The sequence below is a fragment of the Pholcus phalangioides genome, unplaced genomic scaffold (assembly GCF_987345545.1).
Source record: "Pholcus phalangioides strain wild (caught in Gottingen) unplaced genomic scaffold, Ppha-v1.0 ptg000013l_1, whole genome shotgun sequence".
NCBI lineage: Eukaryota > Metazoa > Arthropoda > Arachnida > Araneae > Pholcidae > Pholcus > Pholcus phalangioides.
Window position 1 is genome coordinate 27,314,068 of NW_028301606.1, and position 25,176 is coordinate 27,339,243.

A 25,176-nucleotide genomic window follows, 5' to 3' on the forward strand; every position below is an offset into this window, starting at 1 on the left:
TTAGTTTCTCTATATTACAATTTGAAAGCGTCGTTTTGAATGATTGAAAATTTTAATCTTCATTTAAATAAATGCTCATAATTTACAAAAAAAAATCAAAATTGATACATTTTATTCGTGTTTATTAGAAATCACTTAGTGTAAGACTATATTATGAATTTTAGAAGCGAACTATTTGGGTAATTTCAAACGCAACTTTCCTCATTTATATTTTTATATAACATTAACTTCCATTATCTTTTTTTTTCTTTTTTGCACTTAGAAAAATTATTTAATTTTGAATCGATAGTTTCTTTGATACTTCGATAACTCGTTATAAAGGATATAAAAGAATATTCGCTATGAGAAGAATATAAAGAATGTAACACACAAAATGTATAAAGCGTTAAAGATTTTATTTATTTAAAACTACATGAAGCTGAAGTGATGAAACATGCATTACATGAATACAATGGACTTGTTTACGTGCGCAATGTATTAGTTTATACACGTAATCTTTAACTCTATGCGCTACGTAGAGAAGTAAAGTCTCAGAAAATATGCTGATGACTATAAAAACATAAAAAGAAAGTTATATTCAGCTATATGATTATGATCATGTTGCTAATTTCATATAGCTTCAAAAGATGTCACAATAAAAACTTGATGGTATTTTACAATGAATCGTCGTGCAGTCCGCATATATTACAACGGCACAGCTTTCAACCAAACTCCTTTATCTGGAGCGATCGTCACAAAACCAACCTTCAGCTTCATGTCCGCCTGTAATTTATACAAACAAACAAAAGTCATATAACGTTTAATCATCGAAAAAACAATCTTGTCGATAAATAGAACTATTTTATAGTTTTATAGGCTCCATGAAGAGCATATAATTGAATCAATTTTGTAATATGACCACGAATTTTAATTTAATTGTAATATTTTTTTACAATATTACAAATTCAAATAGCGATTCTTACATTCCCTATATTCGTTATGTTTTTCTTTACGAAGGATTTAACAACTGGCTGTTGCGAAGATATATTTTGGAAATTCAACTGCCCCTGCGGGGAATCGAACCCACGCCCTAGACCACTAGACTACAGAGGCACAGAATCTCTCAATCTTTCCTTGGAGCTCGTGTACACTGAAAGGGACCGTACATGGACGGCCGGACCAGACTCAGGCCAAGCTCACAACTGCTGACGTTGCCACCAGATGGCGACTTATACAAGGATAACGTCACTCTTCTCTACCATACGAAGGTTTTAACAACTGGCTGTTGCGAAGATGTATTTCGGAAAGAGAGAAAATTCAACTGCCCCCGCGGGGAATCGAACCCACGTCCTTTCACTTTCCGGGTGAACGCCCTAGACCACTAGACTACAGAGATTGAGAGATTCTGTGCCTCTGTAGTCTACATGTTTCTAATACTTACCTTTTGCAAATTTTCAAGCATTAAGGAAAAAAAGATTTATCAACACATTATGCGCATGATAAAATTGCAGGGCATCAAGTTAATTGAATAACAACTGAGATTAAAAATAAAGGAAACTTTCGTTTATATAAAATGAGAGAAAATATTTGAGATCGGTTCGTATATAACTGATTTATAAGCAAAATGATTTAATTTCTTTTGATTTAAAAAAAATTCAAACTTGAATTAAATTTTGACATTAAAACCTAAATTTTCTCTTTCATTTCATGAACACTAAACAGTTTTCTTTATTTTGAATCAATTTGAATTCAATAATATTGATTTCATGCCATTTTAGCATTCGCATAATGTGTTAATAATCTTTTATTTCCCCTTTAAAATGTTTGAAAATTTTCACACAAATAAGTATTGAAGATATTAAGAGCATTGTACTGATATAGCATATCATATACAGGGGAGCTTGGCTGATTCGAACTTGGTTAATTCGGATATTTTCATAATTCGAATATTGGGCTTTCCCCTTGAGATCCTTATTCATTGTAAGGTTGAAAATTACTTGTTGAATTCAATTTTCTTTCTCGTGTTTGGATAATTCGAAGTTTGATTCAGATATGTAATTTGCAAAATTTCTCTTTCTTCAAAATTACAAGCTATCGTTTACTCAGACTTTCCTTTTTCCGTGGTTTACTGATCTTTTCCAGAATATATAACATGAAGCCTACATTTAAACATTAAAAAAAAATCAGAAATTATTTGTTTCGGGTCCAAGCAGCAATGATTATGGTACCAGTTTATTACACATTGGTAATTCCCGTTGCAGCTGGTGTTTTACCGAATCCTAGATAACTTCGTTAGCACCTCCCAATTGCAGATGCAAACGCTACTATTCAGGAAGTACGTTTCTGTGAGTGTGTCTGAGGTGATATTCTACCGAGACAAAATTTTTCAAAGACAGAATGCTGAAATCCCAGAGACTAGTAAAACGTGTTGAAGATTCATGTCTCTCTAGCGATTTTGTTTTCTTTCTTTGGAAATGAAAATTTTATATAGAAAAGAAATGTAGAAATCTTATAAATTTACTTTTATAAAAATATTTTAAAATAAATCTCATGTAAATGTAACATTTTTCACCCTGTCAAAAAGCGTTTCATACACTTGTTCAACTCTAAAAAAATTATGGTTAACTTAAGGATGTGGACATTTTTGTGAAAATAACATTTATGAAGTTCCTTATTCCAACACTTGCAGAAACTAAAGACATGTTAGAAATTATACGGCTGTTAAAGTTCGAAAATCGCGTCTTTAATTCTCTAAATCAACTTGAAGAGTTTGTCCAATGTTTAAGAGCAACCAAAAGAAAATTGCAAATAAATGAAAATGATTTTTTTTCAAATGAAATGAAATAAATTGCGGGATCGTTCATGTAATATGCAAACACTAGTTGCAACAGAGAAAATTAGCATAGTAAGTGATATGCTAATCAATATATTTTTTCATAATAATCATGAATTATCAAAAACTCTTGATAATTATTATCAAGAGTTTTTGATGCTTTTATGAAAGTATAGTCATCCTACATCAATGGATATCATAGTTCGAATTTTGGATGATTCGAACTTTTTTGCTGTTCCCTTGTGATTCGAATTAACCAAGTTGGACTTTATAAACGCAAATATGTAATGAAAATGAAATAAATAAATGGTAAAATAATGTGCTTTTTTCAATCATATTTCTACGAGAGCATAAATTTAGTTTTGGAGGCTTTTTGTTAATGTTGATTAACAAAAAGTTGTTAATGTTTATCATGCTAAAAGGTATGGCACGAATTAAAATAAATTGCCTAGCTTAGAAAGAGTAAAATTCAGCCATGGTCTCAGGGAGACGACCTTTTTTTAATTAGCATTATAAAGGGATACTTCATATAATGAGGTTAGACTAAAATTATGTACTTTAATATTTTATATTTGAAGGTACAAAAATATTAAAAAGAATGTAGTGTTGAGATAGATCTTGTTTCACGTGAATTTCCTACACTAATGGATCGAATAATACGAGTATACAGATAGGCGAATGAAAAAACTAACCTTCTGATTTTCCTCACAGGGTACCAGCCTGTACTTCGTAAGAATTCTAACGAGAGCGACTTTCAACTCCATTACCGCGAACCTCATACCAACACAATTCCTTGGACCAGATCCAAACGCCTGGAAAGATAATGGGTGATATCCAGCTCGATTTTCTGGAGCGAACCTGTTCAATGGAAATACATTACGCTTTAATAGACACGAACATGCAATTTATTTATGCCTACTATTGATCTTGGACATACGGAAAAATTATCGTTATCGTTATGATCTCTATCAATGTAACAGCATTATGTGTATTACAGGGTACGTCAACCCTTTATGCTCCGACGGTACTTTTAAATACCACAACTTCGAAAAGCTTCTAAAATCAATCAACCTACCCTTTACCATTTTTAATATCAATTCTCAATACTTTACTACAGTCAAACGGTTCTGTGAACAGGAAAAAGTTTGAGAAGGGAAATTCATGTTGCTGCATGTCCAATTTTGCCTCTGCATTGCCAGCCGCAAGTGTTTGTCAAAGTTCTTGTCAAAAGTACGTCAAAAGTTTGAGGTATAAGTTAATTTTTTTATTTTATACCACTTAAAGTCAATGCAATTCATTTTTAAAAAATTAAGTTTTTTTAGAGATATTTTTTGAAGTGGTACTAATAAATACCGATGAGACACAGAAGCACATATTTGGTTATTTAATACAGGAGGAAACGAATAACTTAATACTGAGTAGTGTTTAAAATTTTTTTTTCTATGGTATTTATATCTAACAATATAGCTGTAGGTAATTTTGAGAACTTTTATGAATGTACCATATCATATTTGAATCACTGTGTTAACGGGGGGGGGGGGGGTTTAGTAATACAAATACTATCAAACTCTGAAAAATATTGTATTATTTTTTGTGCATTGTAATTGATACACTGCAGATTATAGTATAGTGTTTTCCAAAGTGGATATGCCCAAAGAGCGATAGAAGCTACAAGTATAACATAGGATCCTAGGGGTTCGCTGTAGTTGGGGTGATAAAATAAAAATAAAAAGTTGTGAAGAAGGGGGCGATGGAACAAAAAGTTTTGGAAACTGCACTGTTTCTGAAGAACCTAGAAAAATATGAAACCCATGTTCAGGAAAGAAAAAGACACCAGCACATCCCCATTCGCAAGTTCTAGCAGCAAAACACGAAATAATTCAGCGTATTCGGTATCAAAAGACCCTCCTATGCTAACAACATAGGCCGATGTAAAGTATGTACCAAAGAAAACGTTCAAAGTCCGCCTCATTGGAAATGTGAAATTCGCTATGTATTTCCATGTTTGAATGGAAGAAAAATGTTTTCGTGTCCCTTTTTCCATGAAAAATAAAAAAAATATGAATCATAAGTGCAATTATATGATTGATGAAAATTTTTTAACAAAGTCTTCAGATACTTCCATCAAATATGTCCAACGTACTTTAAAGTACCAATTATATTAATTAGCTATAGTTATCGACATATTTAAAACAAAATCTCTTTTGTGATATACTTCTTTTTGTGTACACTCATAACATATTTAAAAAATAATAATTGTGGTGATATTATGAAAATCTAATCATTTGGGTCATAAAAGGATTAAGTAAATGGGTTTTTAAATTTAGAAACCAAAAAATCTCAAATGCGCGTGCACGTATCGCAGTTTACCTCTCTGGTTTGAATGTCTCCGGATCAGCCCATAATTGTGGATCATGATGCACTAGATGGACCGGCACCTGAATGCAGCAGCCCTTTTTGAGGCGTAAATTGTCGATCTGAACATCATCGGAAACTTCTCTGCCAACGAAACTGTTAAAAATATGACCATTATCATTATAATTCGGATGATATGATACATCAGTGAGAAACTTCCTATTATAGTAAATTTGATATTCCGCTGCTAAATATAGTATAATAAAATATTATATACATATGGAAAAAAATCATTATTAAAATACTAACGATAGAAGAATATCAATTAACTAAAATTTTATCATTTTTAAATTTTAAATCTACGTATGAAAGTCGTTTTTTCTACTCTTCTTGTTTCAATATAATATGATAATTAGCTGTACTATCATCATTATGATTCGAAGGATATTACTAAAACATACGGGGGTAACCAAAAATTTTATTCTTACTACTCACAAGTGTACAGGTGGATACATTCTCAAAGATTCATTGATAACTTGATCAAGGTATTGGAGCTTCTGCACTGAAAAATAGTCAATCACATCCTAAAGAAAGACGTTTAAAACTTATATAATGGTTATAAATGGTTAAAAACTTATTAAATGGTTATAAATGACATTTAACTATTAAAATTTGAATTTTTTTATTACAATTATATTATATCTGTGCATAGAATCATCATTAGGAGAAGAAAATGCTCAAATGATGTTCCCGATTGGAGTCGACTCCTCAAACTGTGAATGAGGCTAATACATAAAATGAAATAAAAAACAGGCGATAAACACCTACTTTATTATTGAAAACAGTGCTGATTTCTTCTCGAACTTTATCTTGAACATCTTGATGATGAACTAAGAGGTGAGATGTGAATGCCAAACTATTGCTAGTTGTTTCAAATCTATCAAAATCAATAAGAAATTATACTTTTAACACATTCACTAAATGGTAATGCGAAGATGATTGATCTGGAAGAAAAAAAAACTAGTGAAGTAAAATGGTAACAGAGAGTGAGCAAAACATTTTTAAAAAGATTTGTTATTTAATATTATTTCTTTGAGGCCTACGCTAGAGAAAACGTGAGGGTCCCTATTTGTAAGTGTTGTTTTGCAGTATGGGATAAAGTCAATAATTATCGGACATAAATACAATAAAATAGTGGGTGTAAGGTTGTTGCAGTCCGTTTAGGGTTTGGAGAAATGAATCAAATTTAAAACAGTCAGTAGATGGAAAAAAATATGTTTCAATTTTCGTGAATGGTTGAGTCTCAGAAAATTGCGCGGGTGTCAATAAAACCGATATTAATGATGGTCATGGGGGATTTTGAAAGCAGCGATTGTCAACTGGATTTGCTTTGCATTTTTTTTAAAAAATTGATTTATTTGCATAAAAAATTATATATCTTTTTAAATCGAAATTGCGAAATCATTACGAAACTTTTCAATTAAAATCTAAAATCAGTCAAACCGTTAATTCTCCACACTGTTGGCATCAGAAAAGAAGTCACCAAGTTAAAATTCACCTTGCTTATAAAATCGCAGCCGATTTACGTACGGGAACGGACTTCAGCACACTCGAGCCTACAATGTCATGCTGTTTTTCCCAACTCCACTCCGTTTTTCAAATTCGAATATCGCACTTTCAAATGTGGAATTTTTTTGGCATCAGGGGAGACAGGGCAACAACTTTCCAATTGGGGTTTCAGCACAAGGTCTCCATTAAAAAAAAATTGAATCTTAATAACTATACAACCTCTTGCAACATGAATGACATCTGAGTACTACGTTATTTGAACACATTTTTCTAATTGGAAGTATGCCTCCAGGATCAACGGTTCGCCAGTGAAATTCAATGCGTCATGTTACCCACGCAACCTCCTCCTCCTCTTCCTCCTAATTAGATCATTGCCCACCGCTCTGTCTCAAACGTAGTGGAGTTTACTCTATATACGTGTGCCTGTGTCGGACATGTCGAGAAAAATGCATTAAAATTTTTACTTTACTTGCCGCGGACATGTTGGGCAATAGATAAAAAACAATAGGAGAACAAATGTTCAGGTTTGGAATATGTGTAGTTACTCTTGTTAACAAATTTTTGTGAGTAAATACAATCACTTAGACTCACCCTGCCAGGAAGAATAGAAACGAATTCCCAACTATTTCTTCATCATCCATATACCTATGGGGATGCGCAAGACCCGTCACATGTCCTTCCAAAGAAATAAAAACATATAAATACCAATTGTTCTCATAATTACATCGTGATTACACTCGATATGCAAAATACTAAAACCACAATTGTTATTTCCAATGACAATCTATGTCTTACCACTGATATCATCCGTCTTTTCAGTCTCGTGGTGTTGAACGTCAGCGTTAGCGATCAGGTTCTCGTGCTTAACATCGTTCAAATCAGAATGCAGAACGTGAGCGTCAATCATGAGCTGGAGGAGATCTTGACGACTATTCTACGAATCATACAAGTATTAAAAAAAATTAAGTAGCTGGATCTCAGAATATTCAGCCAGTTTTCCTCAAATCACTTCACATTGCGGAAAAACATGTATACGAATATAAATAACATTAGACGAACACGAATATTACCTATATCAGAAAAAAAATCCCTGCTACAACACATGCTAGAGAATTGTCCCTTATTTCGATCATATCCTACCGACACCTGCACTCTTCCAATGTAAACATATTAAAAAAATCAAGTATTTTCATAGTTTAAGCTCCGTATGCCATCAAAAGCACGCGTGGCTCTTCTCTGCACCACCTCGGACAAGTCAATGTCAGTATGGTCCCAAACCCTAACGACATACTCCGATCCAGGACAAACTATGTCCCAGTTAAGTATGAGGATCGCTTTGGAAAAACGTGAAGAAACCTTTTTGAGAATGAAACCGAGCATTTTTTCCATCACGGCTGAATTATGTTCAGAAATTCTAAGCTGCTCGTCAATGAGGATTCTCAGATCGGTGATCCAGATCGGAATGACAACACCATTCAACTCTTAAGTGTAACATATGTTATTCGAATATAAATGAGCGACCATGCAATTGTCAACGTTGAAGATCATGCCCCCCATCGTTAGTTCATACCAAAATCATATTCAAGTACGTCTGAGGCCTCTTCTTTTTGCATTGATTCTCGACTATCCCCATTACCTTCACGCCATCTGCAAATTTTCTAACAATCCCGTCGATACCCTGATCGAGTTCATCGATAAAAAGTGAAAAACGTATGGGGGCCAAAAGTATGGACACTTCCTTGAGGAACTCCACTTGTGACGCCTGTCCAACCAGAGAATTGCCCGTTCACTATAACTCGTTGTGACCTATCTCTTAACCACGATTCTATCCAATTCAGCAAGTTGCCCCCCAATCCCTACTTCGTGTGAACCGTTCAAGAGTTTACCATTTTGGACCCGATCGAATGCCTTCTGCAAATGAACGTATACAACAGCTACATTTTTGCCCTTACCTAAAGCCTTAGTAACGTGATCATAGAAGCAAAGGAGGTTAGTTATACATGACTTCCCCTTCCTGAACCCATGTTGATTATCCGGCAATACGTTATTCTCGTCTCATCTATTCACTTCACCAATTGCCTTTTGATGATAATTTCCAAAATTTTCGAGAGGGAGCTCGTCAAACTCACTGGACGATAATTTTGACACAGCTTCTCCACCTCCCTTTTTAAATACCTGACCACAGGTTGAAAAATACTGGTATAAGCAATATCGCACGATCAGGTAGAAACTTACTTCCGGATTTTCTCTTCTTGTCTTTATAATAGCTTTCATTGAATTGTACAACTCGGTCAGAGGATTTATTCCTTTGTTTTGTAACATCATGTGGAATCTGCTAAGATATTCGAATATTTTCATCTCAGGAAAACTGACTGTTTATTCATGAAAAAAAATTAAATATGATATTATACATGGTCTCTGCGAAAAATACCACCAATTTATGATAATTGATTTTATGAAATTATATTATACAAATACCAGGCCACATACACAACAGGCAAAATGTCCAACGAGGTGGCAGAGAAATCATGTTTATAAAATTATTATTGTATTTTATGATACATATTTTTTTAGATTATTTTACTGTTTATTGACTGGATGTAGCTTTAATGTATCATTCTTACAGCGTGGCGTATAGATTGAAATGAAGTGTTTTTCTTTTGTATTTTAGTAAAGTATGATATATATTGTAAAACTGTTTTATAAACTTTTTTGACTGCGGAAAATTTTAAAAAATGCATGTTTTTTTTTTACATTTTTTACAGATAAAATCACAAAAAAAAGAAAAAAATCCACAATTAGGATGACAACTTGATCCGTTGAAGTGTTGCTAATTACTAGAGCTCGGAAGTCTGGGCACTAGAAATGGTCAAAATAGGCAGACATAAGGACTAAAACTTCCTTAAATCGACACTAAAAAAAAGGAAAGTAACTTAAAGGGTCCACACAAAAATTGTCTAATAAATTGAGTGCATTCACTGAATATACTGTTTTAATAATAGATTATAATTGCATTATTAGCTAAGTTGATATTATTATGCCAAAAAAAAATGTGTTTGTGATCTTTCAAAATTAGGTCGGAGTTCGATTCAATCAAATACTTAACATTTAATTTTCTGACGAGCAAAATAGTGATAGCTGAAATCAAAGAAAAATTATATAAATACTAAAATATTATTTCCTGTGGAATTGTTTAAAAAACATTTTCATATAAGTGACATGTTTCTCAGTTATTTTTTTTTAATACTGAGCTAAGTATTCTGTTTGCATGGATTCGAAAAAAATCTCTCGAATTCTGGAAATGATTTTTGCATATCGGAAATAACTTGCTATAGTTGTTTGTAATCGTGTGAGAAAAAATAAAGTCAAAATAAAACGGGCTCTAGTGCCAGCGCTGTCAGCTCCCACTCCTCCCTGTTGAAGTTATGACTTTAACTGAAGGGGTATTGGGACAGTCATCGGTCAACTATTCATCTATAATAAATGTTGTGTAATATGTTAGCAAGAAATGTTACGTGAAGCATCTGGAGAAACAAAAAATTTCTAATTTATTCCCAGCTTTTCTTATGCAAATGGGTTGCTCTCGTCTTACGGCCGTATTCGCAACTTTTCCATGGTTCTGGTTCATTAAGAGCTCTCATACTCACCCCCTTTTTTAACAAGAGTTTAAGGTAACTTTAATATAATTTTTTTTAATATAAAGAAACAACAATAGCATAATATCAATGTAATTGAATAAAAATTGATTCAAAATAGATAAAGGACACTGATCAGCTCGAGAAATGAAGCAAAAGATTGAGATTTCTTTGACTCAATCTTGATGATCATTTTGATCATTTTTTTCACACCAATTTCTGCACACAAGGAGCTATATAGACCACAGGACAATTTATTTCCAATTCCGAACGGCAGATTATTTTTTAATACTTACCGAGAGGTTGGTACACTAACCCCGCTCTCCTGGTACTCCCTGCGGTAGTAATCTTTTTCTCTGGTCACGTTGCCCGTTTTTGTTGTATCCACGCGTCAGGAAAGTTCCTGACAAGGACGAACCGGGTATCGAACTCGCGACACCTCTAAACTTCCTTCGGTACGTTAGGCGAGTGTCTTATCGACCTTGGCTACCACGCCCAACTCAACCTTATTTGAAACTAAATTTTTAATTTAATTTTAAGGTTGAGTCATCTCAATATTTTGCTTCATAAAATGAACTAAACAGTTTCCTTTATATATATTTTGAATCAATATTTTTATTCAATTATATTATGATATAATGTTATTTTATCATGTGCGCAAGCTGTGTTTAATGCATTTTGAAAACTTATAAAAAATTAAATATTAGAGGTATGGAAAAAATACGCACATAAAATTTGAAATAAATGAATGGTTAATTAGTATTTTTAATGATGTTTCTACTAGAGCATAGTTTTCACCATGTTAAAAGGCAGAAGAAATATCGTATTAACCGTTATTTCATTGTGTCCGATTATTTTATAGGTGTTTTTTATAAGTAAAACTTACTAAAATAATTAATTATTTTGTGAATCATTGAGAAATTGGTCTCTCGGATCAAACTAAACGATAAAAAGTGGCTAAAATTTATTCTTGTAAAATTAGAAACTGATATTTAAAGTCAAAGATAAAGGACGCTAAAAACAAAACTAATTTATTTTGACAGGTACAAAATCGAAACTTAAACTGATTCGAAACGAAATAAAATTTGTCCACGGCAATGAAATAAAATAAAAATGTATTAACCGATATTTGACTGCATCGATTTCCTTATGATTGAGCTCTGACGATAATAAATTTGATAAAAATAATAATTTAAAACATCCGAAAAAAAAGAGATAAAAGTATTCATAAAAGTTATGTATCAATTAAAAAATTAATGTTCTAAGTCACCAGCAGAGGACTCTAGTAATTTTTTTTTTCTCTGGCATAACACATTTTTGTGATCGCTCTTCCAATTTCTTATAATTAAATTTCCCATAATTGTTACATATGATTACTGATTACTTAAATAACATTTGAGAAGTTTCAAAATTCCACCCTCATCACAATGACGAAAATCAGACAGAGAGCAATTTATCTCTCGACGCGCGCGCCGCGGGCGGGAAACACGAAAAATTAAACTCTTATTTTGATGGCAATCAGGCTTGAAAATTTTCAACCTAAAAATTCTTTTGAAGCTCTCAATGCTAAAAACATAAAAATGTTTAAGCTCTAGAGTATAACATGTACTAGTTTCAATATACAAGTAGTTCGGAAAGTCATTATCAGTGAACGCTAATGAGAATCATCTCTTAGACTATGCAGCTATGAATTGAATTAGTAAGTATGAACATGTACAGAAAATCGAGAAAAAGACGAGACCGCATAACTCACCTCTGAATAAAATGAAGAAATTTCCCACAGATTCTGACATGATCACTTTAGCAGATCTAAGAAATGGATCATCCGAATTTTTCTGGCAGCCTGTCTGGATACCGAAAGCCGCTCTGCCGATAACATCCATCGACAAACCTTGAGATAATTTGTAGAAATCAAATGACTGGTTCCCCTTCGATTTTTCGTCCATCATTTCCATTAACGTATCGACTGCTTTGTTCATAGACGGCATCATCTATGGAAAATAAAATAAAATTTTATTCCTGAATAGTTAAAGTTAAAGTTTTCCTGAATGAAATTCGTTCACTCAATCTTTTTAATGTCCTTATTTGTTTAAAGAACACACGGTATCCGTTTATTTCAGGAGTAAATTGCTTCAGTGAGCTCCATATTAGTCATAATTCAATATTTATATGTATTTTTATCTGCAGAAATTTTTAATGTAGAAACACTAATAGCTATCACATAGAAATCATTTTCCATAATTTCGACATACCAATTTCATTTTGCTTGTAGTGAATGATGGCGTGATGATGCTTCTTATCTCTTTCCATCGTTTATCTCTTAGGCTTGTCAACTGGTAGGATAACGTGTTACCCTTTTCGGGTTTCTCAGCACCTCCCACGAATATCCTCTGTAGAAGAGTGAAATATAAAATAATGTTAGTTATTCAATTGAATAAAAATCTCAATATATGTTTCCTATTCGTGCAAATTTCTGATTTGCACATTGTACAATAGGGCCTCCTTACTGTCTTTCGTGACTTAAATTGCAGGATATAGGAGAAACCAGGTACAATCTGGAGCATTCGAGAATTCTATCCGCAGCACAAATACATTTATAAAATATTTCGTCATTTAAAAATACGGTATTGGAAGTGAAATTGAACATGGTATTGTATGAAAATTCTAAGTTGTGATGTCTCAGGGAATTTTTCTCTAAAAGGGTTGTTAATAAATGTAATTTGCTTACCCTGGGAGTAATAAATTGTAACCCAATTGACACGTTGAAAAAGGAAATACGATAAACATGTTGGGGTAAATCGAGATGCTATCCATACTTACAATAAGACAACCATAAATATTTTTATGGGTATTGTATAGTATTCTATCATGTATACGTAGTTTTTAGTTTTTGTAATTACATTTTTAATTGGGGATGCCGTATTTCAGAAATATATGACATCCATATTTGTTATGGACATCTATTTCTCAGCCACCTCTTTGAGCATTTTGCCTGTTGTGGCATTGTATTTGTAAATGAAATTTTAATATGTAAGCTACAAATATATTGATTGAAATTTATAGAGACCGCCATTAAAATAAATTGATTTATCTTTACTTTACCGATCTTTCATTTATATTTGGAAACAGAAGCGTATTTGAATGTGGGCTAAGCGGGCCTAGGATGGCAAGTTTTAGTAATTGGTGAGCAAGAGCATTAAATTAAAACAAGAGAGTGGCAGTAAAATTTGGATATATCTCGCAAGCTGAAATGCCATAAATCCACCATTTATGTCCAAATCAAAGCACAATAAGAGGTAATACAGTTTTTATACGGCCCGTAAAAGAAGTCCTAAGAAAGTTCATAAGCTTAAACGTTTATGCGAAAATTAACATTATAAATTCTTATAAGTTGGAAAATAAGATTTAAATACTAGGAAAACATGTTGCGTTGTATGAATAGTTGGTTCATTCATATTCTGAATTCTTCGTGCATTAGAGAAGATGATGTTGATTAAGACGGCTCAGCAAACTAGTATAATTTAACAAGTTTTTATTCCAGTGCTTATGCATTATGTGCTTAAACCCTGCACATACGTGTGGTTTTCCGAACAGCGGGTAACTGAAACTATGGATACGGCGACCCCAATTTTCTTTGAATTAACAAAAAAAAGTTATACATGCACTACTGACCGGTCTGTTGATGAACTTGTGAAATTCGCTTATTTGTATCTTTTTCAGTAGTTCTGGATCAGCAACGAGCACCATCGGCGTAGCACCAAAGTAATATCTGCATTAAAAACCAAGGGGGAAAAAATCATCATATTTTTACTAATTTATTTCATTACATGAAAACTTCCACTTTCAGCATCTTAGAATCATCGTGGAAAGCTAATTACCATTCTTTCATACAGAAGAATTTACTGCGCGATATTTTTTTATTTGAATTAAGAATGAAGTTCAGTCAAGTCCTTCTCAACTGTTTCTGCCTGATGCTATAGGTGGAGGGGAAACAGACAGACAGGCACGTAATTTCCTACGCATAATAAGAATATGCAAATTTTTCGCTACTTTGAGAAAAAATTAAATTCTATATAATCCGCTTGTACAAAATTCATTTACTAATAAAGACATCTTGACGAATGGAGAAGGGGTTGTTGGCAATGTTTTTTTTTTCAGAAAAAAAATGGTGATTTTTTTTTACACGCTATATGCTACTTACTATGTTAGAATATTTTCTTACGTATCATTTTTTAAATCACTGTTAAAATATTTATTTTTATTCCAACAGCTAGAGGAAAAAAGAAGCTGAAGAAAATACGCAATGGCCTTCAATCCATACTAAGTAATTCAGATTTTTCTTTTTTAAACTTATGATCACATCGGATTGCAGCGTAACTTCATGTCCAAGGAATAATTATTTTAAAAATAATTATATACGAATGTATAGCAAAAAGCTAATATAAATAATCACTGTGGCATAAAAATTTCTAAAATAAAAATAAGTTCTAGAAGATGATATTTGAATGTCGTTGCGCGACGAGAGAGAATGTAATCTTACCCGACAACTCTTCCGTATTTTTCAACCCATTCTTTTTGACAGTCCAAAGCATTCTGTGAATAAAATCAATTGAAAACTAATTAGTGTTATTCTTAATGTAAACCAGGTTCAAAAACTGTCGTCATCTATGTGGTCACAAAATCGGAACGTGGTTTCACGATACTTAATGTGACTACCTCCTCCTAACCAGACCATGGCCCACCGCTCTGTCTAAAATTAGATATTTTAGCAGGTGGTCTAAAAACTGGGCCATTCTGTGCGTGCATGTGTTGTGAACCCAACGTGAAGTTTGTTTCTATTTAATGCTTGTTATGTGTGTGTTGTGTACTGCCATCTACCATAAACTTTTCTAACTATAAATGAAATGTGATGATTGAATAATTGTGCCGTTGTAGGCCTACACCTATCGATGGCGAGACTTTTTAACGGGGAGATCGGCTCGCATTCGCAACTCGAAGTTGGGAACCAATTGTAACTACCTGATTAGCTTACCTTTTTCCCCATATCTATGAGATTTCCAAAGAATATGCTGGGTTCGGGACCAGGAATGCCAAGTCTCTTGAACAACGAGAAATGTCTCTTTCTCCATCTTGAAGAAAATAAGAGAAGATAGAATTGAATAAAGCTATATATAAATAAAGAAGAAACATACACGAAATAGAAAATCCAAAACTTCGGTCGGTGCAATGTAATCTAAAAAATGGAAATAAAAATTATTAATTACAACAATGTTTCGTTATTATTATTGTGGTATTTTCTTAAAGCCAATTTTGATCATCGTCCTGTTTATAGGACAACAGTTTTAAATCATCCCAGTGCATTTATAAGCCTTTATTTCGCTTAAAGATGATGATGGTGGTATTGAAATATCTAGACTAAAGATGTACTATAGGTGTCCAATGGAAATATGGTCATGTTGGTAATGTGGCTAAATATGGTATATGGGCAATTTTTTGATTTATTCTATTTGAACGGAATTCGATGTTCTTACGCAATGTAGCTATTTGTTTGGACATATGACCGTTTTTTTAACGTTAAATCGGGGTTCGACTGTAATTCAAACCAAATTCAGTTCTCATATAATCACATTTTTGTGAATAATCTTCTGAAGAATTTCATGAAACCCTTTAATTCTTAAATGCGTGGTCTAATATGGAGATATTAACGGAACTTCGTGCTGGAAAAATCAAACGCTGGGATGTCACACAGATACGGAATTACCGAACAACGGAAAATTGTATAACAGAATAGATTTTCTTAACTAATTGATTGAGAATACTTAATTGTGTGAACGTAAATTACTTACAGAATCCAAATGTACACAACTGCTGAAAAGAAAAAGAAAATTTCAGGCCACATATTTTTTTGAAATCGGTAGAATAATCGCTGTGTGTATTCACGATGTTCCAAGAAACCTTGCTTATATTCGTAATGTGAATTTAAAATTTCACGGGTGCATTATGTCTTTTTATACCTGACGTAACACGTGAGGGTAAAAATGACATTGCACTCGGTTCGAGTTTTGTTTATTTTTGCGTTATCTATATGTTTACATTATCCTCTTTTTTTTCTCTATGCAACGACACCAAAAGTTATCTGCTGAGATAGGATCCCCTCCATTGTACTCACAAAAATGCACTAAAAAAATTTGAATATTACCATCAACATTTTTTGTTTTTGTTTGAACATAAAAAATATCAATACTTTGGTGTTGAATTTACTATATTTCTGATTGATACTGAATAATTCTAATACATAAATTTTCATATATACAGATGGACTTGATTAATATGGACTTGAAAGTAAGAGAACCTGGCTGCCTTTTTAACATTCAGCGTGCTCCCATCATCCAGTTATGATGAACGTAGCAACGTGTTTCATATCTCAGGATGTGATCTGGATTTTATTATACATGAAACCCGTACAAAACGGAACGTCAAGAGGCTGAAATAACATTCAATTTTAGACAGGTTTCCATTTTATAAAGGTAGATGAACACACACAAAAGCATTAATCAATGAAAGAACTATTTTTTTATTCCGTCAGCAAAGACAGGAGAGAGAGAGAGAGAGAAACAGCACAAAATTCGCGCACGATACGTACATAATAACCTGAAGGTTTGTTTCTTCCAAGTTTCTAAGTTGGATGGCACACACACAATTTCTAGAACACAAAAAAAAAGCATTTCCTCATCGTTCAGTACAGTACACAGTACTTTCCATCATGCACCAGTTAATTATAAGTTGTTTTAGAGGAATATTTAATAAGTGCATGTGTGGGCTATTAGTAACAGTAATCACTTGATACTTCAATATTTACCTGACTATAACATGAGATCTCTCTCCCACCACCATATTTTTTGCGAATTTGAAAAAAAGGGGGGGGGGTCATGTATTGAGAAAAATATATATCTGAATTCTGATGTCTTTCACTCATCCAAAAGTGCAAATTACATTACAATCAAGTCAATTGAGGCAATTCCATTCCCGGAAATGCGTCACCGCACACCAGGTCAATCTTCCGGCAACTCAAAGTGCCATGGTAATTACTTTGATGAACGCTTAATTGACTGAATGTTCCGCGTTTTTGTCCAAATGAAACGTATTGGTTCCAGTCAAGAACAATCCATGCAGAACAGTAGATTGCAACAAAATATGAATGTGTATGCTTCGTACACACAAATGTCTGAAAAAAAAAAATCAAGATAGTTTAAGCTTTCAGAAAGTTTTCTTTATAATGAGAGACACCAAATAATAAGTCATAAGTAAAACTAAGTTTTAATCGCGTTTATTAAACTAATAATTAAACATTTATGAGATTCATAGAATTCCGTAGCAAAAAAATTACATAATGGGTTCCCCCCCCCCCAATATGGATGTCAACGAGTGCAATTGATACGAAATCATCCGGTGCTTTTGTTTTCGTAGCTAAATTTTTCGTCATTTAAGTGCGTTTGCACTGAACTTTATCTACGCAGACAGAAATTATTACGAACAAAAAAAAGTGAAAAAGACGCATTATATCGAAAATTCCTAACGTTTTGCTCTGCAGTAAGTAGAAAAATTACGTCATATATCGTCGAAAATAAAAAAAAGTGTCGCAATCGTTTATTTATTTGTCGGTTACGAGGAAATGAATTGTACATACGTCAACATGAATGGAAATATTCCGCTCGTTTATCGTCCGTAAAATAAACTCTAGAAAGTTCTCATTTATATTAGAATTGAAATTCTAATATAAATGATACATATATGTATAAACTATGTATAACTATGTATATGTATAAACTATATCATATAAACTATGATACATATATGTGTGATAATAAATATATCATTGATGGTACAGTTCCAAATTTATGAGCGTCATTGTGAAGACGTTTTAATTTAAAAACGGGTATGGTTGATACGAATTGAAAATAGCATTGTAGGTGCTGAAATGTTGTTAAAAGCTTCGACACAGAGAGCAATAGGCCCACAACGATGCAATTAATCAATCATTTACATTTCACTCGTGGTTAGAAAAATTGGCGGCAGATGGCAGCACTACATAGAAAAAGAATTACACAGAAACAAACTTAAAATTTGGTTCGCAACTCGTACGCACACGTTCCGACATGTACCATTTCGTTAGAAATTCCAAAGAGGAATGTGTACTAGGTGCATGTAAGGTTAAGTAGTAAAAGTAGTAGGAACTGAAGTGTTATTTGCCGCATGCTTTCTGCATTTTGATTCTGATCCGTCATGCAACGGAACTAAACGTGTATACAGCGTAATTACGGTAATCGAAATACTACGGAATTCTCTAATTTTGAGGATTTGAAAGAATCGACTATAGCAGTTTGAACTTAAGGTCCAATAGTTTCTCAATGCCCTCTCAAGACCCAATCCTTTTTCGTTGTGAAGCTCATAAGAAACAATATCTAGCACGTGGAAAACGGACTTGTATCATCTGCTTCCTCCAAACCTCACCGGTCACTGCCGAAATTGATGACTAAAAAGACTCTAAAAATCAAGATGAACTCTGTCACAAAACTGAGGCTCTCTGTCCCCCGAAAGTCTAATTGTCCCTCGTCACGACAGCAAAACATAAAAGAACAGGATGTTTACGAACCTCAGGAATTTGGAACAGACTAACATAAGAGATAACAAAAGCAACAGATCGAGGAAAATTTAAAAAAAAAATTGAAATCGACACAATATAATAGCCGCGGATTGAAAACCATCTCGGATGTGGATCATGGTTTTAATCATACGAAGTGAAAACTCAAGTCCGTTTCACCTGAAACAACTCGTAAAAACATTGGCTTATAAAAACATACTTTCTAAAAATGTAATCAAATAACGTGATCATCTTGGGGCCCTTTCACACGGAGCGGATGTGGGTCCGGAAGAAGTTTTAACAATTGGAATATACTGCGCCTTTCAGACGAGCCGAAAAATCTCCGCACCTAGGAAATGTTCATGCGAGTCCGGACATCGGTCCGCACGTGTCAAAACCTAAGTGCGGGCTCCGCATCCGCACATAGAAGTTTTGACAATAGGTTTATTCGGAGCTATTCAGACGATGCGGATGCGGAGCGAATTCGTCCGCATCTTTGGATACTTTTTGAAGGTGATTTTTCACGGAATTTTTTTAATTATTTGCCATAAATACCCTTAAAAACACCATATGATGGTCCCTGCTCATTAATATAATGTACCTACATACGTCTATCCCTCCGTTTCCTTCTGAGATGGAGATATAGCAACTTCAACTGCCTTTTGTCCATATTTCACAATTTTATACAAAAAACCTGCCAACAACGGCCACTGACGGGACCAAAATTATAAGCCGTTCTGTTCATTACGAATATTTAATTGACTACATACTTTAATAACTTTCAAATTTAATTTAAAAATTTTAATTTTTTTCTTTTTAAATTTTTAAAATTATTTAAACATATAAATATCTGAAATATTATTTTAAATATTTGTTATTTTTTTAAATTTTTTAACTGTTAATTTTTTTAAACTTTAAAAAAAAAACTTTTATTAAACAACGTTATCCACGTACGGTGTTCACTCAGGGCCGGATTAAGACGTTTGAAGACCCTTGCACTTGAATAGTTTTGGTGGTTCCCCCCGAATACCTACAAGTATATTTTACTCGATATTCAGTCTATAAACTTAAAAAAAATGAAATTTTATATTTCAGAAGTGACTAATCTAAGGATGGGATTTCACTCTAAAAGGTTTATGAAAGTTGTTTTATAAAACTTGAAAAAAGCAACTAATAAATTGCAAGTGCAACCGATAAATTTACTAGTTGCTTTTTTAAAAGAATTATTATAAAATTTTTATAGTGTAATCCGTACTTGAGGCCGGGATTATACTATAAAGTTTTGTAAAAGATCTTTTATAAAAGTTGAAAAATTCAACCAATAGGCGCATCGGTTGCATTCGAGCAAATGCAACCGGTGATCTTAATGGTTGAATTTTTCACGTTTTATCAAAGAGCTTTTACAAAACTTTTATAGTGTAATCCCGGCCTAAGACAGAATTGTGATGTGAATATTTCTAAGCACAGGCATTTTGAAAGTCCCAACCCCTTTCTTTTTTTATACTTGCAAATTCTTTGATATCTCCTGAATTTTTTTTTTCTTTTTTTTGGAACATCGAATGTTTTGGATGTTTTTGGAAAATTTTTCTTCCATATTTTTCCGAAAAGACGGATTTTTTTTTTCAAAATATTTTGAAAATATTTGAAAACATTTTCTCCCATCGACTACTTGTGAGGATCAGAATGAAGACATCTTTATTCCCATATTCTATGTGGCTCTAGATTAAACCACCAAAGATTGCCTCTAGGCTGCCTATGGCCACTGAATCAGAGGTGAAGGAGAAAAATAATTACAAAAATTTCGAAAAAACAGTTTATATGCACGAATTCGAGCGCTCGTTTGAAAGGGTATGCGGACCCGCGTCCGCATCCGCTCCGTGTGAAAGGGGCCTTATAACACTTGTTCCGGACTCTGCCTCGAAGTTGAGCTGGGAGAGATCTCGGCAACGGGATAAGTCTAGTGGCAAAGTTTTGGATCTCAGTTATATCTTCTAACTTTTCATTTGAATGAAGAAATCTATTTCCCTGTCTTCTCCTGAGGCCAAAAAACATATTTATACGTGCAATAACTCTCTGAGATATTTAAATTCAAAAATCGCTGACAATAATTGAAAGAACCGCATAACTAAACGGACAATTTCACTTCATACACGCTGGAGTCTTTTTCTCATTTTTTAAAGATTCCTAAATTCTAATATCTCAGCTAATATTGCTTTTAGAAACAAGATAAATTTTTGCTTCGCTCAAAAGAGGGCAACAGCTTTTTAGTTGGAAGTTGGACACGGGACCAGTATCAAAATATTAAAATCTGTATCTCAGTACTATTTATCCTGTAGTTAACTAAATGACATATCCAAGATGGAAACGTTGTACAGGGTGTCCCGTAAGTCCTAATGCAGCCTTTATCTCTCATCACTCGTTCGTCTTAAAGGTAAGGCTAAAATTAAAAAAAAAAAATACTCAAAATATGGTCAGAAATCACCCTGCACCATTATCGCGAGGGGAAGTACAACGTGTCATAAAAGTAAAAAAAAATGATTTCTTATTTTATATTATCATAGTATTTCGGATCACATTTTGAGCATTTTTCTAAATAGAAACTATAGCTCTACGGCTAGCAGTTAATGAAATAAAGTCCGCATTCGAAATATGTTTGTATATTTATACCCAACGGTTTACGAATTTAGGTAACACGAATTTTTTCGGTCAAAAGTTTTCACCCTGGTCATTGAAGTCTGCATACTCTCTCTCCCAACTCCTTTTCGAATATTCTGTTCAATAATTCAATCGGAACTTTATCCAACTGAAAAAATAGAATATTCAGTAGATATTGTTATTTGATTTCAAAGTAAGTTCATTATTCACATTAGATTTATTCGCGGAAACTACGATATATTGGTTACGTCTCTCAATATTTTCCTTTACGAGGTCACAAAAGCTGTGTGAGATCTTGTCCGTTTAAAATCTAAAAACAGCACTCGATAAGAGAAAGAGGTCGAAATTAACTGCGTGATTTCAGGCAGCTTATTTGACGGTCCGAGTCGAAATAAAACTCCTGGAAAATTATCCCGTTTTCTTCGTAATTAACCTTGGAATGACTCCCTCGCGTGCTGTGGTAAGATTTTCGAAGCGCAACTCGTTTATACCATACACCAAGTGGCAGTTTATCTGAAACAGAATCCCCTCCCCCATGCTATAATCACAGACAACGGAACGACAAAGACTTATCCCCGAAATTAAAAATTCAAGCTCAACTACTGCACTAATAGGCATGCAATAGTGTTAATATTCTGGCAGAGAGACTTTAGAATATCCAGCAATTTCTGTATTCTAAAACTGCTGGCGCGTGTTCATTAAAGGATTCAGAGATGGAGGTAGAGTTTGGCATTCATCACACATAGTTCCTCGTTTTAAGAATCTGTCCCCTTAATTGAAAAATAGCTAATTATAAATCACGAAAAAACCTCGAATTTTCTTCCTTCAGCTATCGCCGTAGAAGATACTTTGGAATTTATTGATGTGTACGTAGGGCCGGAGGGCATACTAGAAGAGGGCAAAGAAGTCTAGTGCCCCAAGGCACTCAGATTACTATTTTCTGAATTCAAAATTACGTAATCGTGCCACATCACATAAAATTGGCAGTATCACAATATTGTATAAAAATTTCTTCGTACGTTTTTAACAGCTGGCTGATACGAAGATGAAGGAAACAGAGAAAATTCAACTGTCCTTGTGGGGAATCGAATCCACGTCCTTTCACTTTCCGGGTGAACGCCCTAGACCACTAGACTGCACAGCCAACGAATATCGCAATTTTTTCTTGGAGCTGGTGCGTACCGTACATGGACCTAATTCAGACCAAAGCTCACAATTGATGACACTGCCACCAGATGGCGACTTATGAATACCAGCTATAGCAGAAGGCCTCCATGCGAAGTTGGTGACGTAACTGAAGAAGGTCACCTCACCTATAGTCATTGCGTGTGTGCGTGCGTGTGAGTGGGTGTACGTATGGGTGTGTATGGGTGTGTATGTGTGTGGATATACTACAAAAAGGGTAAATATGACGCATATATCAGCCTGCTATATTCAATGGCTATAGATGAAATGACTTTCTCCAGTGACGTCACGAGATTCGCACGGAGGTCTTCTGCTATAGATGGTATTCATAAGTCGCCATCTGAGGCAGTGTCACCAATTGTGAGCTTTGGCGTGAATTAGGTCCCACCGTCCATGTACAGTACACACCAGCTCCAAGAAGAAATTGAGATATTCGTTGCCATTGCAAGTGAGAGGACGTGAGTCCGATTCCCCGCAAGAACAGTTGAATTTTCTCTCTGTCCTAAATTCATCTTCGAATCAGCCAGATGTTAAAAAACCTTCCTGTGGAAAGTGACATCATTAGAGCCCGGAAGTTTAGGCACTATAAATGGTCGAAATAGGCAGGCAAAAAGGCACTAAAAATGCCTAAAATAGTCACTAAAAAAAGGCATTTATAATTTTTGAAAGAAAACATAACTACAAATAACTAAAAACTAAGATATTAAGGGTCCAAAAACTGGCTGAAAAATCGATTGCACTTAATCCGTCTATTGTTTTAATTACGGTGTATAATAACGGCATTATTATCCAAGTAAAAATTGATTTCAAGTCCAAAATAAAATGTTGCCAGACCCTCGGGATTAGGCCAATTCCAGGGCCGCCATTACCAGACGCGGATTGGGTAGATATAATGATCTGTGGGGGGGGGGGGCCTCTCTCGAGTTGCGAACGATTCTCTTTTATTTGTTGTAATCATTTTGAATATAATCATCATTTCTCCAGTTGAAACATTTGTATATTGTTCTATTTTTCTAAAAAAAGAAAAATATATATATTTTGTTTAATTAGTTATTAATTTGATATTTATTCTCTGGAGATGCGGTCTCCATTTGACGTAATTTTGTATTCGATAGGAAAATAAAATTCAAATAAATCCTTGAACAAAAAGAAATTTCTAGACTTCCGTAGTTTTTCACAATATTCGCCGTAGTTCCATGGTAGAAATCCGTAGAAACTACGGAAGTTACATAGTAGTTCGCAAGTGTGCTTATAGAAGTGTGAAGCAAAAAAAAAACCTTACTCTCTTGGACCACAAGCCAAGCATCCGTAGCAAAGAACATAAATAAAAATTTTATTATTATCACCCTTTTTTCAAAGACCGTACACGAAACAGGAAAGGAAGAACGAAGTATAACACTGTCGGAAATCATTTCTATTGCCAAGTTTGACCAGATATCAGAAATAATCAATGCCCGATTACAAATACAAATACAAATACAACGCCACAACAGGCAAACTGCCCAACGAGGTGGCTGACTTAAGATACACTCAACACAGACAACTTAATACACTCTTGTTCACTGACCTATATTGGTGATTAACTCTTAAGCTACGGTTGTCCAGTTGCCTTTGGTGAAAAACAAATGGCTCTCAAACTCATACGTTCTAAATATAATACTGTAAAAATCCAGTTAATGGACACCCCTCTTTTACAGACGAATTTATTTTGTCTCTCCGGTGTCCACAAGACAGATTTTACAGTATAATCGAAAGAAAGGGAGTGATACAAACAGGAAATCTGAGTTCGAACCCTCAACCACCGACAAAATTGTGCGATTGAGGGAAGGCAGGAACTCTACAACTGCTCAACAGTGTGCACCCGTTCCGTACAGTACAAGCAAACCTAAGAAATCAGAGAATGGATTATCCTCTTAACAGAATTCTCCCTGCCGTATTTTGCGGGCGAATCGTTGATCCTAGAGCAGTGTTTCTCTACCGCTGGGCCCCGACATCAAAACCGAACAGTCAAACCGGGCAGTGAATGATACAGTCTCATTTCCCCCCCATTTATTGCCTATTAGCCGAGTTTATGACAGGGCCTTCCCCTCACAAAAAAGAAATCAACCGGGCCGCGGTCTTCCAAAGGTTGAGAACCCACTGTCCTAGAGGCACACTTCCAATTAGAAACACTATCAAAGTAACGTGTAAAACTCAGGTATGGCATTAATGTTGCAAGGGGTTGTTTAGTAGTTAAAATAAAATAGAAAAATAACTTTTTATACGGATACCCTGTTCTCAAAAGTTGTAGCCCTGTCTCTTCTAAGGCCAAAAAAAACCCACAT

General features: G+C 34.1%; 1 protein-coding gene across 1 annotated transcript; it reads right to left on the bottom strand.

Annotated features, from left to right (window-relative positions):
• Positions 1 to 566: 566 nt before the first annotated feature.
• On the bottom strand, positions 567 to 25,176 carry LOC149078887 (cytochrome P450 3A24-like). Its single transcript, XM_089240463.1, has 14 exons — positions 25,123 to 25,176; positions 15,404 to 15,604; positions 14,912 to 14,964; positions 14,044 to 14,140; positions 12,624 to 12,761; positions 12,125 to 12,362; positions 8,972 to 9,108; positions 7,532 to 7,670; positions 7,328 to 7,412; positions 5,996 to 6,104; positions 5,663 to 5,751; positions 5,183 to 5,323; positions 3,505 to 3,670; positions 567 to 762 (listed from the first exon to the last, which is right to left on the bottom strand). The coding sequence occupies exons 1-14, from the start codon at positions 25,174 to 25,176 to the stop codon at positions 685 to 687; spliced, it is 1,725 nt and encodes a 574-aa protein (XP_089096589.1). The 3' UTR covers positions 567 to 684.

Coding starts and splice junctions, on each gene's coding strand:
- LOC149078887 (XM_089240463.1), bottom strand. CDS start 25,176: ATGTGGGTTTTTTTTGGCCTTAGAAGAGACAGGGCTACAACTTTTGAG. Junction 15,605..25,122: donor CTACAACTTTTGAGAACAGG/GTATCCGTATAA, acceptor TCCATTTTTTAG/ATTACATTGCACCGACCGAA. Junction 12,762..14,043: donor ACAAGTTCATCAACAGACCG/GTCAGTAGTGCA, acceptor ACTCTTCTACAG/AGGATATTCGTGGGAGGTGC.